The sequence below is a fragment of the Scyliorhinus torazame genome, chromosome 4 (genome assembly GCF_047496885.1).
Source record: "Scyliorhinus torazame isolate Kashiwa2021f chromosome 4, sScyTor2.1, whole genome shotgun sequence".
NCBI classification, from domain to species: domain Eukaryota; kingdom Metazoa; phylum Chordata; class Chondrichthyes; order Carcharhiniformes; family Scyliorhinidae; genus Scyliorhinus; species Scyliorhinus torazame.
The window spans coordinates 13782986-13798759 of NC_092710.1; the positions used below are offsets into that span (position 1 = coordinate 13782986).

General features: G+C 50.1%; 1 protein-coding gene across 2 annotated transcripts in view; it reads right to left on the minus strand.

The window, feature by feature from the left end:
* LOC140410123 (uncharacterized) overlaps window positions 1-13487 on the minus strand; it is a 69592-nt gene extending 56105 nt beyond the window's left edge. For both annotated transcript variants that reach the window (XM_072498077.1, XM_072498076.1), the window contains exons 1-2: window positions 4179-13487; window positions 226-361 (exon numbers count right to left, since the gene is read on the minus strand). In XM_072498077.1, the coding sequence (XP_072354178.1) occupies window positions 226-361; window positions 4179-4228 (186 nt within the window). In that variant the 5' untranslated portion in view covers window positions 4229-13487. The remainder of the gene's footprint in view (window positions 1-225; window positions 362-4178) is intronic.
* Between the last annotated feature and the right edge of the window lie 2287 nt (window positions 13488-15774).

A 15774-nucleotide genomic window follows, 5' to 3' on the forward strand; every position in this document is an offset into this window, starting at 1 on the left:
GGGATTGAACCCGGGTCCGCGGCGCTGTGAGACAGCAGTGCTAACCACTGCTCCACCGTGCTGCCCAACGTGGTCATCCTTAACATATATACAATGGGAGAGAGAGGGGACGGAGTAGAGGCGGTGAAACACAAAGAGAATGAAGGAACTGCGGGCAAATGCCCAGTGGTGCAAAGCGACTGCAGAATAAGGGGCATGCTTTTCTGGAAGATTTCATGTACTTACATTGAATGATAGGTGAGGCTGCTTGGGTGAATTTGGCTGCACAGTCACATCATTAGGCACTTGCATTGCCTCAGTACTCTCAGTGGCTTGTGGTGGGACGTCACTGCTCCAGTTGCCTGCAGTAGGATCATCCATGCTGGAAACATCATTAATAAAGATCAATAGGTTTCAAAAACATTTTTTCTTCTACAGTGCTTGAATTAAATTAATCTTCAGAAAGAGTGCTTTAAGTAGGCTGCACGAAATGCAGATTGAAATTTTTTATTCATTGAAGGGATATGGGTATCGCTGGCGAGGCCAACATTCATTGCCCATCCCTAATTGACCTTGAGAAAGTGGTGCTGAGTTGTCGTCTTGAACCGCTGCAGTCCATATGGTGTGGGTACACCCACTTTGCTGTCAGGGAAGGAGCTCCAGGATTTTGGCCTACCAACAGTGAAGAAACAGCGATACACATCAGCAATGTGAGTGGCTTGGAGGGGAACCTCCAGGTGGTGGGGTTCCCAGGTATCTGCTGCTCCTGTCCTTCTAGATGGTAGAGGTTGTGGGTTTAGGACGGCGTGGTGGCACAGTGGTTCGCCAGCGCCAGGGACCCGGGTTCGATTCCAGTCTTAGGTGACTGTGGAGAGTTTGCACTTTCTCCCCGTGTGTGCGTGGGTTTCCTCCAGGTGCTCCGGTTTCCTCCCACAATCCAAAGATGTGCAGGTTCAGTGGATTGGCCACGATAATTTCCCCTTGGCTTAGGTGATGTTACGGGGATAGGGCAGAGGGTTGGGCCTAGGTAGGATGCTCTTTCAGAGGGTCGGTGCAGTCTCCACCTGCACTGCAGGAATTCTATGGTTTGGAAAGTGCTAAGGAACCTTGGTGAGTTCCTGCAGTGCATCTTGTAGACGGCACACACTGCTGACACTATGTCTGTGGCTGAAGGAGCAAATGTTCGTGGAAGGAGTGCCAATCAAGCGGGGCTGCTTTGTCCTGGATGGTGTCGAGCTTCTCGAGTGTTGTTGGGAGCTGCACTCATCCAGGCAAGTGGAGAGTATTCCATCACACTCCTCCTGACTTGTGTCTTGTAGATGGTGGACAGGCTTTAGGGAGTCAGGAGGTGAGTTACTCACTGCAGGATTCCCAGCCTCTGATCTATTTTAGTAGTTACATTATTTATCATGGAATCAAAGAATTCTAACAACGCAGAAGGCCATTTGGCCCATTGAGTCTGCACCGACCCTCCGAAAGAGCACCCCATCCAAGCCCACTCCCCAACCCATTTCTGCAGCCCCATCTAACCTGCACATCTTTGGACACCACGGGGCAATTGATCATGGCCAATCCACTCAACCTGCTCATCTTTAGACTGCGGGAAGAATCCAGAGCACCTGGAGGAAACCCACGCAGACACAGGGAGAACATGCAAACTCCGCAGACAGTGGCCCAAGGCCGGAATTGAACCTGGGTCCCTGGCACTAGGAGGCAGCAGTGCTGACCACTGTGCCATCCTTGTGATCCAGAACCTGCCGCACTGCTAGCTAAGCTGTTCCAGTACAGTAACAACATCAACAGGGAATGCAGCGAAGGTTTACCAGGCTGATTCCAGGGATGGCGGGACTGTCATATGAGGAGAGATTGACTAAGTTAGGATTGTTCTCGCTGGAGTTCAGAAGAATGAGGGGGGGGGGGGGAGATCTCATAGAGACTTATAAAATTCAAACAGGGCTAGACAGGGTAGATGCAGGGAAGATGTTACCAATGATGGGTGTGTCCAGACCAGGGGTCACAGTCTGAGGATTCAGGGTAAACCATTTCAGACAGAGATAAGGAGACATTTCATCACCCAAAGAGTGGTCGGCCTGTGGAATTCATTCCCACAGGAAGTAGTTGATGCTAAAACATTGAATATATTCAAGAGGCGGCTGGATATAGCACTTGGGGAGAATGGGATCAAAGGCTATGGGGAGAAAGCAGGATTAGGCTATTGAGTTGGATGATCAGCCATGATCGTGATGAATGGCGGAGCAGACTCGAAGGGCCAAAAGGCCTCCTCCTGCTCCTATCTTCTATGTACCTATGTATCTATCCGGCAATGTGTAAAATTGCCCAGTTATGTCCTGTACACAAAAGGCAGGGTAAATCCAATCCGGCAAATTACCGCCTCATCAGTTTCCTATTTATTATCAGTGAAGTGATGGAAGGGGTCATCAACAGTGTTATCAAGCGGCACTTAGCAATAACCTGCTCACTGATGTTCAGTTTGGGTTTTGCCAGGGCCACTCAGCTCCTGATCTCATTACAGACTTGGTTCAAACATGGACAAAAGAGCAGAACTCCTGAAGTGAGGTGAGTGACTGCCCTCATTTCAAGGCCAAATATGACTGAGTGTGGCATCAAGGGGTCTGAGCGAAACTGGGGTCAATGGGAATCAGGAGAAACTCGCCACTGGTTGAAGTCATACTAGCACAAACAAGCGAGATGGTTGTGGGTATTGGAGGTCAGTCATCACAGCTCCAGGGAGTGTCCTAGGCCCAGCCATCAAAGACCTTTTTTCCATCGTAAGGTCAGAACTGGGGATGATCACTGATGATTGCACAATGTTCAGCACCATTTGAAACTCCTCAGATAATGAAGCAGTCTATGTCCAATTGCAGCAAGACTGGGACAATATCCAAGCTTGAGTTGACAAATGGCAAGTTACATTCGCACCACATAAGTGCCAGGCAATGAGTATCTCCAACAAGAGAGAATCTAACCATTACACCTTGACATTCCAGGGCATTACCATCACTCGATCCCCCATTATCAACATCCTGGGGGATACCATTGACCAGAAACTCAGTCAACCAGACATAAGGGGCAGCACGGTGGCACAGTGGTTCGCACTGCTGTCTCACTGTGCCAGGAGTTTGCACGTTCTCCCCGTGTCTGCATGGGTTTCCTCCGGGTGCTCCGGTTTCCTCCCAGTCCAAAGATGTGCAGGTTAGGTGGATTGGCAATGCTAAAATTGCCCCTTGGTTTCAAAAGATGTGCAGGTTAGGTGATGGGTGTTGTGATAGGACGGGGAAGTGGACTCCACAAATCTCCCTATCCTCAATGAAGGGGAGGCCCAGCACATCAGTGTAAAGGATTTGTGGAGCCTTCTCCTCCATTGAGTTGTTAAATTGTTCACCACCATTCAATGCTTATATCTGAATGATTGTTTCTGAGATTGCTTAGCTCTGTCTATCACGTTCTGCTTCTGCTGTTTGGCATGCTAGTCCTATGTTGTAGCTTCACCAGGTTGATACCTCAGAATGTCAAGGTGTATGTCTTCGAGCATGCCCTACTGCACTCTTCTTTGAACCCTGGCTTGGTGGTAATGGTAGAGTGGGGGATATGCCGGGCCATGAGGTTGCAGATTGTGGTTGAGTACAATTCTGCTGCTGCTGATGGCCCACAGCGCCTCATGGATGCCCATTTTTAAGTTGCTCGATCTGTTTGCAATCTAATCCATTTGCCACATACGATGGACGGTATCCTCAATGTGAAGACGGGACTTTTCCTCCACAAGTACTCCTACCAATATTATCATGGACGGATGCATCTGCGGGATGTAGGATGGTAGGGATGAGGTCAAGTATGTTTTACCGACTTGTTATTCCCCTCACATGTCATAGACCCAGTCTAGCAGCTCGGTCCTATGGGACTCGGCCAGTTTGATCAGGAGTGGTGCTACTGAGCCACTCTTCATGATGGACATCGAGTCCCCCAGCCAGAGTATATACTTGCCACCCTCAGTTCTTCCTCCAAGTAGTGTTCAATACTGACCATATATGCCCCCTATGGGGTGCAAATTTAACATGATATATGCACATTGTAACTCCGAAAACACTCCAAAGCATCTTGCATACTAATAATAGATACTAGTGCACACTGAATGACACCAATATTTTAAAAAATGATTTTCACATTTAATTACCACTCACTCAGAACTTGAATCCTCTCTATCAGTCGTATCCTCCTTCTGGTTCAGCATCCTCCTTCAGATATATTCACCGGCTCTGGTATTTGCTTTTCTTTTTTCAGGTGTATGATTCTCTCCCAGATATTGTATCTCTCCCCTTCGAATAGTATATATCACTTTTTCAGATGTGTATCACTGTCCCATGAGTTGGCTATCACTCTCATCGATGTTGTATATCACTCTAAAGTGTTATTTATCACTCAGCTGTATATAAATCTGGTCTCCCACAGGTGTATTTCACTTTCTCAGGTGTATATAAATCTTGGTATTGTATATATCGCCCTCAGGTGTATTTCACTTTCTCAGGTGTATATAAATCTTGGTATTGTATATGTTGCCCTCAGGTGTATTTCACTCTCTCAGGTGTATATGCCTCTGTCGGGTGGCTAGCTGTCCCTCAGATATTATATACGGCTTTTCCTGGTGCACTTTGCTTTTTGTCTTGGCTTTTCCCTCAAATTTCTTTCATTTGTTCTTTTCTCTGTTTCCCACCCCTCTCTCTCTCTCATCTGCTGTAACCTGGAGCTCTCAGGTGTTGTTACAGTAGTGTCCTCTTCTTTTGGAGCTGTTCAATCCACTCCCAAATATTCCACTCTTCCCACAGTGCGGTGTGCTTCCTCTTGTACAAGCGTGCTCTCCTGTCAGGTGCAAGATGCTTCTCTTACTCTGCGTACAATCCTCTCTTGAGTAATGTATCCCACTTCGGTCTTGGTCGTTGTTTACCCCTCTATATGTTTCTGTACACTCTCTCACAGGGGGCCCTCTCTCAGGTGTAGTATTGGTTCTGGACTTATTCCTACACTGCCAGCTATTGCGTGCTCTCTGCTGTGCCTGTTTGATTCTCTACCTTGCTCTCATGTCATTCCAGCCCTTGGGTATTGCTCCCCTTTCCTGTTTCCTTGGTGATCTCCAGTGTCTGCCTCTCCTTCAGGTGCTCTATCCTCTTTCTCGGGATCTTTGAGGAAGCTATGTGCTTCACTTGTAACTCTCACTTATTACAGTTCTCTCAGCTCTTTCCTCCAGTCTCAAGTGGCTCAACCTCTGTCAGGAGTTTGCCCTTCTCCCTCTATCTCGATTGCAGAATTTATCATGTGTTTACTGGTCTGTTTACCGATGAAGATATTTTCACCTCTTTCATAGGATTTGTTCCTCTACCTCTCCAAGGTGCTGTATTCTTTCTCAGCTGTGAGATATTCTCTGGAATGTTTGCTCTCTCCCAGATACAAGTCCCTCTCAATTCAATATCCTCTCAGAAGTATGTTTCTTTCAAATGTACTTTTCCTGAGATGTTTTCTCCTCTCTCAGGTGTGGTTGTCACCTGTGTCTCAGATGTTGGCAGCACTGTCTCTCCTCCTATGCTGCCTGCTCTATCTCGCTCTCAGGTATTGGCACCTCTGATACAGACCGGCATTGGCAGCACTGTCTCAGGAATTGATGTTTCTCTCTCAGGTGATGTCTATCCTCCTCTCTCCCAGGTGATACCTTCCTCTCTCCCAAGCGTTAACTCTCCTCACTCTCTCAGGTGATATCTCTCTCTCTCAGGTGATGTCTCCCCTCCTCTCAGGCGAGATCTCTCCTCCTCTCTCAGGTGGTGTCTCTCCTCTCTCTACCAGGTGATACCTCCCTCTCTCCCAAGCGTTAACTCTCCTCACTCTCTCTCAGGTGATCTCTCTCTCTCAAGTGATGTCTCTCCTCCCTCTCTCAGGTGAGGCCCCTCCTCTCTCTCAGGTGATCTCTCTCTCTCTCTCTGGTAATGTCTCTCCTCTCTCTCTCAGGTGCTGTCTCTTCTCTCAGGTGATGTATTCTCCCCTCGCTCTCTGGCGATGTCTCTCTCCTCTCTCAGGTGATGTATTCTCCCCTCTCTCTCTCAGGTGATGTCTCTCTCTCTCTCTCAGGTGACGTCTCTCCTTTCTCTCAGGTGATATCTCTCCTCCTCACCCTCAGGTGATGTCTCTCCTCCGCACTCTCTCAGGTGATGTCTCTCCTCCGCACTCTCTCAGGTGATGTATTCTCCCCTCTCTCTCAGGCGATGTCTCTCTCTCTGTGTTGTCTCTCCTCTCAGGTGTTGTTTCTCCCCCCCTCTCTCTCTCGCTGTCTCTCAGGCGATGTCGGTCTCCTCTTTCAGGTGATATCTCTCTCTCTCAGGTGATGTCTCTCTCCTCTCTCGGGTGATATCTCTCCTCCGCACTCTCTCAGGTGATGTCTCTCTCTCAGATGATGTCTCTTTCTCTCTCAGGTGAGTCTCGCTCTCTCTCTCACGTAATGTCACTCCTCTCTCTCTCAGGTGATGTCTCTCCTCCTTACTCTCAAGTAATGTCTCCTCTCTCTCTCGGGCGATGTCTCTCCTCTCTCAGGTGATGGCTCTTCTCCGCACTCTCTCTGGCGATGTCTCTCCTCCGCACTCTCTCAGGTGATGTCTCTCCCTCTCAGTGATGTCTCTCTCAGGTGTTGTCTCCCCCCTCTCTCTCGTTCTCTCTCAGGTGATGTCCCTCTCTCTCAGGTGATGTCACTCTCTCTCTCAGGTGATATCTCTCTCTCAGGCGATGTCTCTCTCTCTCAGGTGATGTCTCCCCCTCTCAGGTGATGTCTCTCCTCTCTCTCACCTGTTGTCTCTCCTCGTTTCTCTCAGGTAATGTCTCCTCTCTCTCTCAGGTGATGCTCTCTCGCTCTCTCTCAGGTGATGTCTTTCTTCTCTCTCAGGTGATGTCTCTCTCTCTCTCTCTCTCACGCGATGTCTCTCCTCTCTCAGGCGATGTCTCTCCTCTCTCTCAGGTAATGTCTTCTCTCTGTCTGGTAATGTCCCTTCTCTCTCTCTCTCGGTGATGTCTCTCCTCTTCTCTCAGGCGATGGCTCTATTTTCTCTCTCTCTCAGGTGATATCTCTCCCCTCCCCTCAGATGAGGTCCCTCCTCCCTCTAGGGGATGTCTCTCCACCGCACTCTCTCAGGTGATGTCTCTCCTCCTTTTTCTCGGGTAATGCCTCCTCTCTCAGGCGATGTCTCTCCTCTCTCTGGTAATGTCTCTTCTCTCTCTACCTCTCTGTGATGTCTCTTCTCCTTTCTCTCAGTTGATCTCTCTCCTTTCTCTCTTTCTCTCAGGTGATGTCTCTCCCCTCCCTCAGGTGAGGTCCCTCCTCCCTCTAGGGGATGTCTCTCCACCGCACTCTCAGGTGATGTCTCTCCTCTCTCTCAGGTGATGTCTCTCCTTTCTCTCTCTTCCTTTGGTGATGTCTCTCTCCCTCTCACTCAGGTGAGGTCTTTCCTTTCTCGCAAGTGATACGTCTATCTCTCTTAGGTGATGTCTCTCCTCCTCACCCTCAGGTGATGTCTCTCCTCCGCACTCTCTCAAGTGATATCTCTCCTCCGCACTCTCAGGTGATATCTCTCCTCCGCACTCTCTCAGGGGATGTTTTTCCTCCTCACTCTCAAGTGATGTCTCTCCTCCTCACTCTCAGGTGATGTCTCTCCTCCGCACTCTCTCAGGTGATGTTTTTCCTCCTCACTCTCAAGTGATGTCTCTCCTCCGCACTCCCTCGGGTGATGTCTCTCCTTCTCTCTCTCAGGTGATGTCTCTCCCTCTCTCTCTCGGGTGATGTCTCTCTTTCTCTCTCTCAGGTGATGTCTCTCCTCCGCACTCTCTCAGGTGATGTCTCTCCTCCGCACTCTCTCAGGTGATGTCTCTCCTCCGCACTCTCTCAGGTGATGTCTCTCCTCCGCACTCAAGTGATGTCTCTCCTCTGCACTCTCTCAGGTGATGTCTCTCCTCCGCACTCTCTCAGGTGATGTCTCTCCTCCGCACTCTCTCAGGTGATGCCTCTGCTCCGCACTCCCTCGGGTGATGTCTCTCCCCCGCACTCTCAGGTGATGTCTCTCCTCCGCACTCTCTCAGGTGATGTCTCTCCTCCGCACTCCCTCGGGTGATGTCTCCTCCGCACTCCCTCAGGTGATGTCCCTCCTCTCTCACAGGTGATGTCTCTCCTCCGCACTCCCTCGGGTGATGTCTCTCCTCTCTCTCGGGTGATGTCTCTCGTCCGCACTCCCTCGGGTGATGTCTCTCCTCCGCACTCCCTCGGGTGATGTCTCTCCTCCGCACTCTCAGGTGATGTCTCTCCTCCGCACTCTCTCGGATGATGTCTGTCCTCCGCACTCCCTCGGGTGATGTCCCTCCTCTCTCTCAGGTGATGTCTCTCCTCCGCGCTCTCTTGGGTGAGGTCTCTCCTCCACACTACCTCGAGTGATGTCTCTCCTCCCTCACTCTCTTAAATGATGTTTCTGTTCTCTAAGTTAATATCTCTTCGTGTTTTCTTTCAGTTGGTATATCGCTGATCTCTCAGGCGATATCTCTTCTCTCCCACGCGATATCTTTTGGGCGTTATATCTCAGGTATATCTTTTATCCTCTCTGTCAGGCGATCTCTCGTCTCTCTCTCAGGTGGTGTCTCTTGGGTGATATCTCTAGGCGATATCTCTTTTCCTCTCTCTCAGACAATATGTCTCAGGTGATATCTCACCTCTTTCTAAGGTGATTTATCTCAGGTGTTATCTCTCTCTTCTTCCACACAATATCTCTCAGGTGATATCTCTCCTCCTCTCGAAGATGATGTCTTTTAGGTGTTATCTCTCTCCACCTCTTCCAGGCAATATCTCCCAGGCAATATCTCTCAGGTGATACTCAAGCTTCTGCTCCTCTCAATCGGGTGAAATCTCTCTCCTCCCCTCTCTCAGGTGATAACTCATACGCTATCCCTCTCCTCTCTCAGGTGCTATCCCTCAGGTGACAGCTCTCTCCTCTCTCAGGCGAGATCTCTCTTCTCCCCTCTCAAGTGAAATCTCTCCTCCCCTCTCTCAGGTGATATCTGTCAGATGCTATCCCTCTATTTTTTCAGGCAATATCTCACAGGCGCTTTCTCTCAGGTGCTATCTGTCGGATGATATCTCTCAGGTTATATATCTCCTCTCTTGGGCAATAGCTCTCAGGCGCTATCTCTCTCTCCTCTTAGGCGATTTCTCTCAGGCAATATCTTTCGGGTGATAGATCTCTCCTCCTTTCTCAGGCGATATCTCTAAGGTGCTATCTTTTTCCTCCTTTCTCGGATGATAATTCTCAAGTGCTCTCAGGTGAGTCCTCCTCTCTCGGGCGCTATCTCTCTCCACCTCTCTCAGGTGATATCTTTCTCCTTCTCTCAGGCGTTATCTCTCAAGTGATATCTTTCTCCTAGTCTCAGGCAATATCTCTCAGGTGATATCTATCTCCTACTCTCAGGATATATCAGGTGATATCCTTCTACTCAGGCAATATCTCTCAGGTGCTATCTCTCCTGTTTCAGGCAACGTGTCTCAGGTGATAGCTCTCTTCCTTTCGCTCAGGTGATATGTCTATCCTCCTCTCTCAGGTGATATCTCTTTCCTCCTCTCTCAGGTGTTATCTCTCTGGCACTATCTCTCTGGTGATATATCTCTTCCTTTCTTTCAGGTGCTATCTCTCTCCTCCTCTCTCTGGTGCTATTTCTTTCGTCTCTCAGGTGATATTTCTCTCCTTGTTCAGTTAATTTCTTTCGGGTGATATCTCTGTCCTCTGGAGGTGATTTTTCACAGGTGTTATTTCCCTGCACTCTCTGGTGATGTTTTTCTCGCCCACCGATACTGCCTCTCTCTCCCTTTCAGGTGATATTGCTCAGGCGTATCTCTCAGATGATTTCTCACAAGCTATATTTCCTTGCTATCTCTGGTGATGTTTCTCTCTCGCCCTCACAAACTGCCCCTCATTCTCTCACAGGTGCTCTCTTCTCAGGCAATATCTCTCCGGTAATATTCCTCTGCCCCTCTCCCTCTTTTTGTCTCAGATAATCCTTTTCTCCCAAGTAATATTTCTCTCTTCTAATCCTTCTTTCAGACAATTTTACTCTTTGCCAGGTGATGTTTCTCAGGTAATTCCTCACTGCCTCTTTGCCAGGTGCTTTTTCTCTGGTAATTCCTGTCGGCCTTTTTCTGTGGTAATCCTGCTCTGTGAGGTATTCCCTCACTCACTTTCTCAGGTAATCGCCCTCTCGTGTAATCCCCTCCCCTTCTGACGTTCCCTTTCTCCCTCGTTCTCTCTCTCTGAGGTAAACCCTCTCTGCGTCCCTCTATCTCTTTGGTAATCCCTTTCTCTGCCTCTCTCAGGTAATTATTCTGATATTTATCCCTTCCACCCACCTGGCTTTGTCTCAGGTAACCCTTCTCTCTGCCTCTCATTCAGATTATCCTTCGCTCAGATAATTCCTCTCTCTGTCTCTTCTCTCAGATAATCCTTCTTCCTCAAATAATTCCTCTCTTTCCCTCAGGTAATCCCTTCTCTATCTTTTAGGTAATTCCTCTGTCAAGTACTCCCTCTCTCGACTAATCCCTCTCACTTTTTCAGATAATATCCACCTCTCATATAATCTCACTCGCTTTCCTTCCCAGGTATTGCTCTCAGGTAACCAGGAAATCTCCCTCTTTCAGGTGATATTTTTATAACTCTATCCCTCCCGAAAATAATCCCCCTCTTTCAGGTATCCACTCTCTACCTCCTTCTCTCAGATAATCCACCTCTCTCAAATAATTCCTACCTCGCAGGTAATGCCTCTCTCAGGAAATCTCCCTTTCTCAGGTAATTTCCCTGTTAGGTAATCTCTTGTTCGCAGGTAAAATCTCCCTTTGTCTCTCTTCCCTCTCAGATTATTCCTCTCTGTCAAGTAACCTCTCTCCGTTTCACCTCCCCCCCCCACCCCTCAGGTAATCTTCCTCTCTCATATAATCCCTCTCTCCAGTTCAGGTAATCGGCCTCCCTCTGGTAATCCCCTCTCCCTCTCAGGTAATGTCTTTTATACCTCCTCAGGTGATCCCTCTCTCCCTCCTTCCAATAATCCCCCCAGATAATCCCACTTTCCTCTCTCAGCCAATCACAACATCCCGCTTTCAGGTAATCTCCCTCCTTATCTCATGTAATCTCCCCTCTCTCAGGTAATCCCCCTCTCTGTCTCAAGTACTCCCTCTCCCCTTGCCTATCTCAGGTAATCTCCCTCTCTTTTAAGTAATCCCTTTCTCCCTCAGGTAATCCTTATCTCCCTCTGTCAAGAAATCCTCCTCTCCTTCCCTCTCTGAAGTAATCTCTCCCTCTCTCTCAGGTAATCATTTTCCCTCTCTCGCAGGTAATCTGTCTCCCTCTCTCTCAGGTAACCTTGCACTTTCTCTCCCAGATAATGTCTCTCCCTCTCTCAGGTAATCGTCCCCACTATCTCAGGCAATCTCTCCCTCTCTCTTCTCAGGTGATCTCCCTTTCTTAAGTAATTTCCCTATTTATCTCTGGTTAATCTCTCTCCCCCTAATGTAATCTCCCTCACCCTTCGGTAATCTATCTCACAGGTAAACTTCCTCACTCTTGCATAGCCTTGCTCTCTCTCAAGTAACAGTCCTATCCCTCAGGTAATCTCCCTCTCAGATAATTTACCCCTCAAGTAATCTCCCTCTTGGGTAATTTACACCTCAGGTAATCTCCCTCTTGGGAAACTTCTCCCTTGCGGGTAACTTCTCCCTCTCGGGTAACTTCTCCCTCTCGGGTAACTTCTTTCTCAGTAAATCGCCCTCTCAGGTAACCTATCAGCTAACGTCTCCCTGAGGTAATCTCTCCCTCTGGTAATCTCTCCCTCAGGTAATCTCCCCCTCAGGTAACCTCCCTCTCAGGTAACCTCCCCCTCAGGTAACCTCCCCCTCAGGAAACCTCTCACTCAGGAAACCCCCTCAGGAAACCTCTCACTCAGGAAACCCCGTCAGGTAATTTCCCTCTCAGGTAATTTCTCTATTAGGGAATCTCTTCCTCAAGTAACCTCCCCCTCAGTTAACCTCTCCCTTAGGTAACCTCTCCCTCAGGTAACATCTCCCTCACATATCCTCTGCCTCAGGTAACCTCTTCCTCAGGTAATCTCCCTCTCAGATAACCTCCATCGCAGGTAATGTTTCCCTCAGGTAACCACTCCCTCGGGTAACCTCCCCCTCAGGTAACCTCTTCCTCAGGTAATTTCCCTCTCAGCTGTATCTGCCTCAGGTAACGTCTCGCTTAGGTAACCTCCCCCTCAGGTAATTTCCCTCTCAGGTAACCTCCCCCTCAATTAATCTCTCCCTCAGGTAATCTCTCCCTCAGGTAATCTCTCCCTCAGGTAACCTCCCCTTCAGGTAACCTCCCCCTCAGTTATCTCTCCCTCGGGTAATCTCTCCCAAAGGTAATCTCTCCCAAAGGTAATCTCTCCCTCAGGTAACCTCCCCTTCAGGTAACCTCCCCTCAGGTAATCTCTCCCTCGGGTAATCTCTCCTCAGGTAACCACCCTCACAGAGAATCTCTCCCTCAGAGAATCTCTCCCTCAGGTAACCTCCCCATCAGGTAACGTCTTCCTCAGGTAATTTTCCTCTCAGCTACCTCTCCCTCAGGTAACCTCCCCCTCAGGTAACCTCCCCCTCAGGTAACCTCCTCTCAGGTAACGTCCCCCTCAGGTAACGTCTCCCTCAGGTAACCTCTCCCTCAGGTAACCTCCCCCTCAGGTAACCTCTCCCTCAGGTAACTTCTCCCTCAGGTAACTTCTCCCTCAGGTAACCTCCCCTTAGGTAACCTCTCCCTCAGGTAACCTCCCCCTGAGGTAACCTCCCCCTGAGGTAACGTCTCCCTCAGGTAACCTCCCCTCAGGTTACCTCCCCTCGGGTAATCACTCCCTCAGGTAGACCCTTCCTCAGGTAACTTCTCCCTCAGGTAATCTCCCTCTCAGGTAATCCCCCTCTCAGGTAATCTCCCTCTCAGGTAATCTCCCTCTCAGGTAACCTCCCTCTCAGGTAACCTCCCTCTCAGGTAATCTCTCTCTCAGATAATCTCTCTCTCAGGTAACCTCCCTCTCAGGTAATCTCTCTCTCAGGTAACCTCCCTCTGAGGTAATCTCCTTCTCAGGTAATCTCCCTTTCAGGTAATCTCTCTCTCAGGTAACCTCCCTCTCAGGTAACCTCCCTCTCAGGTAATCTCTCTCTCAGGTAATCTCCTTCTCAGGTAATCTGCCTCTCAGGTAACCTCCCTCTCAGGTCACCTCCCTCTCAGGTAATCTCTCTCTCAGGTAATGTCCCTCTCAGATAATCTCTCTCTCAGGTAATCTCCCTCTCAGATAATCTCTCTCTCTCTCTCAGGTAATCTCTCTCTCTCAGGTAATCTCTCTCTCTCAGGTAATCCCCCTCTCAGGTAACCTCCCCCTCAGCTATCTCTCTCTCTCCCTCCCTCTATCTCTTCCTCTATTTCTCTCTCTGTCTCTCTCTCTCTCTGTCTCTCCCTCTGTCTCTCTCCCTCTATCTCTCTCTGTCTCTCTCCCTCTATCTTTCTCCCTTTCTCTCTCTGTCTCTATCCCCCTATCACACCCTCTCTCTCCGTCTCTCTGTCTCTCTCTCTGTCTCTCTCTCTGTCTCTCTCTCTCTGTCTCTCTCTCTCCCTCTATCTGTCTCTCTCTCTCTCTCTGTCTCTCTCTCTCTCTCTCTCTCCCTCTATCTGTCTCTCTCTCTCTGTCTCTCTCTCTCCCTCTATCTGTCTCTCTCTCTCTCTCTGTCTCTCTCTCTCTCTCTGTCTCTCTCTCTCTCTCTGTCTCTCTCTCTCTCTCTCTCTCTGTCTCTCTCTCCCTCTATCTGTCTCTCTCTCTCTGTCTCTCTCTCCCTCTATCTGTCTCTCTCTCTCTGTCTCTCTCTCTGTCTCTCTCTCTGTCTCGCTCTCTCTCTGTCTCTCTCTCTGTCTCTCTCTCTCTCTGTCTCTCTCTCCCTCTATCTGTCTCTCTCTCTCTGTCTCTCTCTCTGTCTCTCTCTCTGTCTCGCTCTCTGTCTGTCTGTCTCTGTCTCTCTCTCTGTCTCTCTCTCTCTCTGTCTCTCTCTCCCTCTATCTGTCTCTCTCTCTCTGTCTCTCTCTCTGTCTCTCTCTCTGTCTCTCTCTCTGTCTCTCTCTCTCTGTCTCTCTCTCTGTCTCTCTCTCTCTCTGTCTCTCTCTCCCTCTATCTGTCTCTCTCTCTCTCTCTGTCTGTCTCTCTCCCTCTATCTGTCTCTCTCCCTCTATCTTTCTCTCTCTCTGTCTCTCTCTCCCTCTATCTTTCTCTCTCTCTGTCTCTCTCTCTGTCTCTATCTGTCTCTCTCCCTCTATCTTTCTCTCTCTCTGTCTCTGTCTCTCCCTCTATCTCTCTCTCCCCCACCTGAGCTCGAGACTTCCTCTCAAACCGTCAACACCATTCAAATCCCCCCCGCGTGCTCGGCCCCGCCCACCTCGCGTGCCCCGCCCACTCCCGCGTGCCCCGCCCCGCGCACTCTCGCGTGCCACGCCCCGCCCACTCCCGCGTGCCCCGCCCCGCCCACTCCCGCGTGCCCCGCCCCGCCCACTCCCGCGTGCCCCGCCCCGCCCTCTGCCGCTCGCCCCGCCCTCTGCCGCTTGCCCCGCCCCGCGTGCCCGCCCCGTCCACCCCCGCGTGCCCGTCCGTGTCCACCCCATCTCGTCACACTCGACATTGGACAAAACGTCACAACGTCACATTGACAGGTGCGCGCGCGTTTGGACGGGGAGGGGCGTGGCCTGCTTGCCGACTCGCTCCCCCCCCCCCCCCCACCGTCAGCCTGGCCACGGACCCCGATGTTCGAGCCCGATTGGCAAAGCGAGCCCCCGCCCCCAAGTGACGCCCTCGCTTGGAAACCGTCAATCATCCCTCGGCGTCTATCACGTAATGACGGCGGTGGCTGGCCACGCCCCTGATTGCGGGGGCGGGAGATTTGAATGTCCCGGGCGGCCATCTTGTGCATCTTTTAAGGCTTAGTGCACTTGGCAATGGGAAAGCAAGGTTGCACTCATCCTGCTCCAAATGCCATGACCCCAGCTCCGCCCACAGGGCCTGTCAATGCACATTGAGTTTTATATTCCCCCCACCCCATCTCCTTTGATTTAAAAAAAATATTTCATCAGAGGGAGGTGGGGCATCGCTGGCAAGGCCAGCATTGTCGCCCATCCCCAAACATCACCTGGACTGAGCGGTCCACCTGGCCCATTCCAGACAGACAATCTGAGAGTCAACCGTGTCCGCTCTGGGGCTGCGGTCATGTGGGCACTAGACTGAGCCAGGGCGGCGACCCCGGTCACCCTGGAAGCCCATCAGTGAGCCAAGATGACACTTCCACTTCTCACCAAGTCCATCGTACACTTCCAGATTTCATGACTTGAGTCTTAAATTCCACCAGCTTCAGGGTCAGGGTGTGAACCCCCATGTTCCCACGATGGCGGAGGTGGGAACCCTCATATTTAATAATAATAATTGCTTATTGTCCTCTGTAAGCTCCTACAACCCTCCTTATCTCTGTAACCTCCCCCAGCCCCTACACCTCTTCCTATCTCTAACCTCCTCCAGTCCCTATAACCGTCTCTATCTCTGTAACCTCCTCCAGTCCCTACAACCCTCCCAATCTCTAACCTCGTCCAGCCCCTACAACTCTCCCTATCTCTAACCTCCCTACAACCCTCCCTATCTCTGTAATCTCCTCCAGCCCTTACA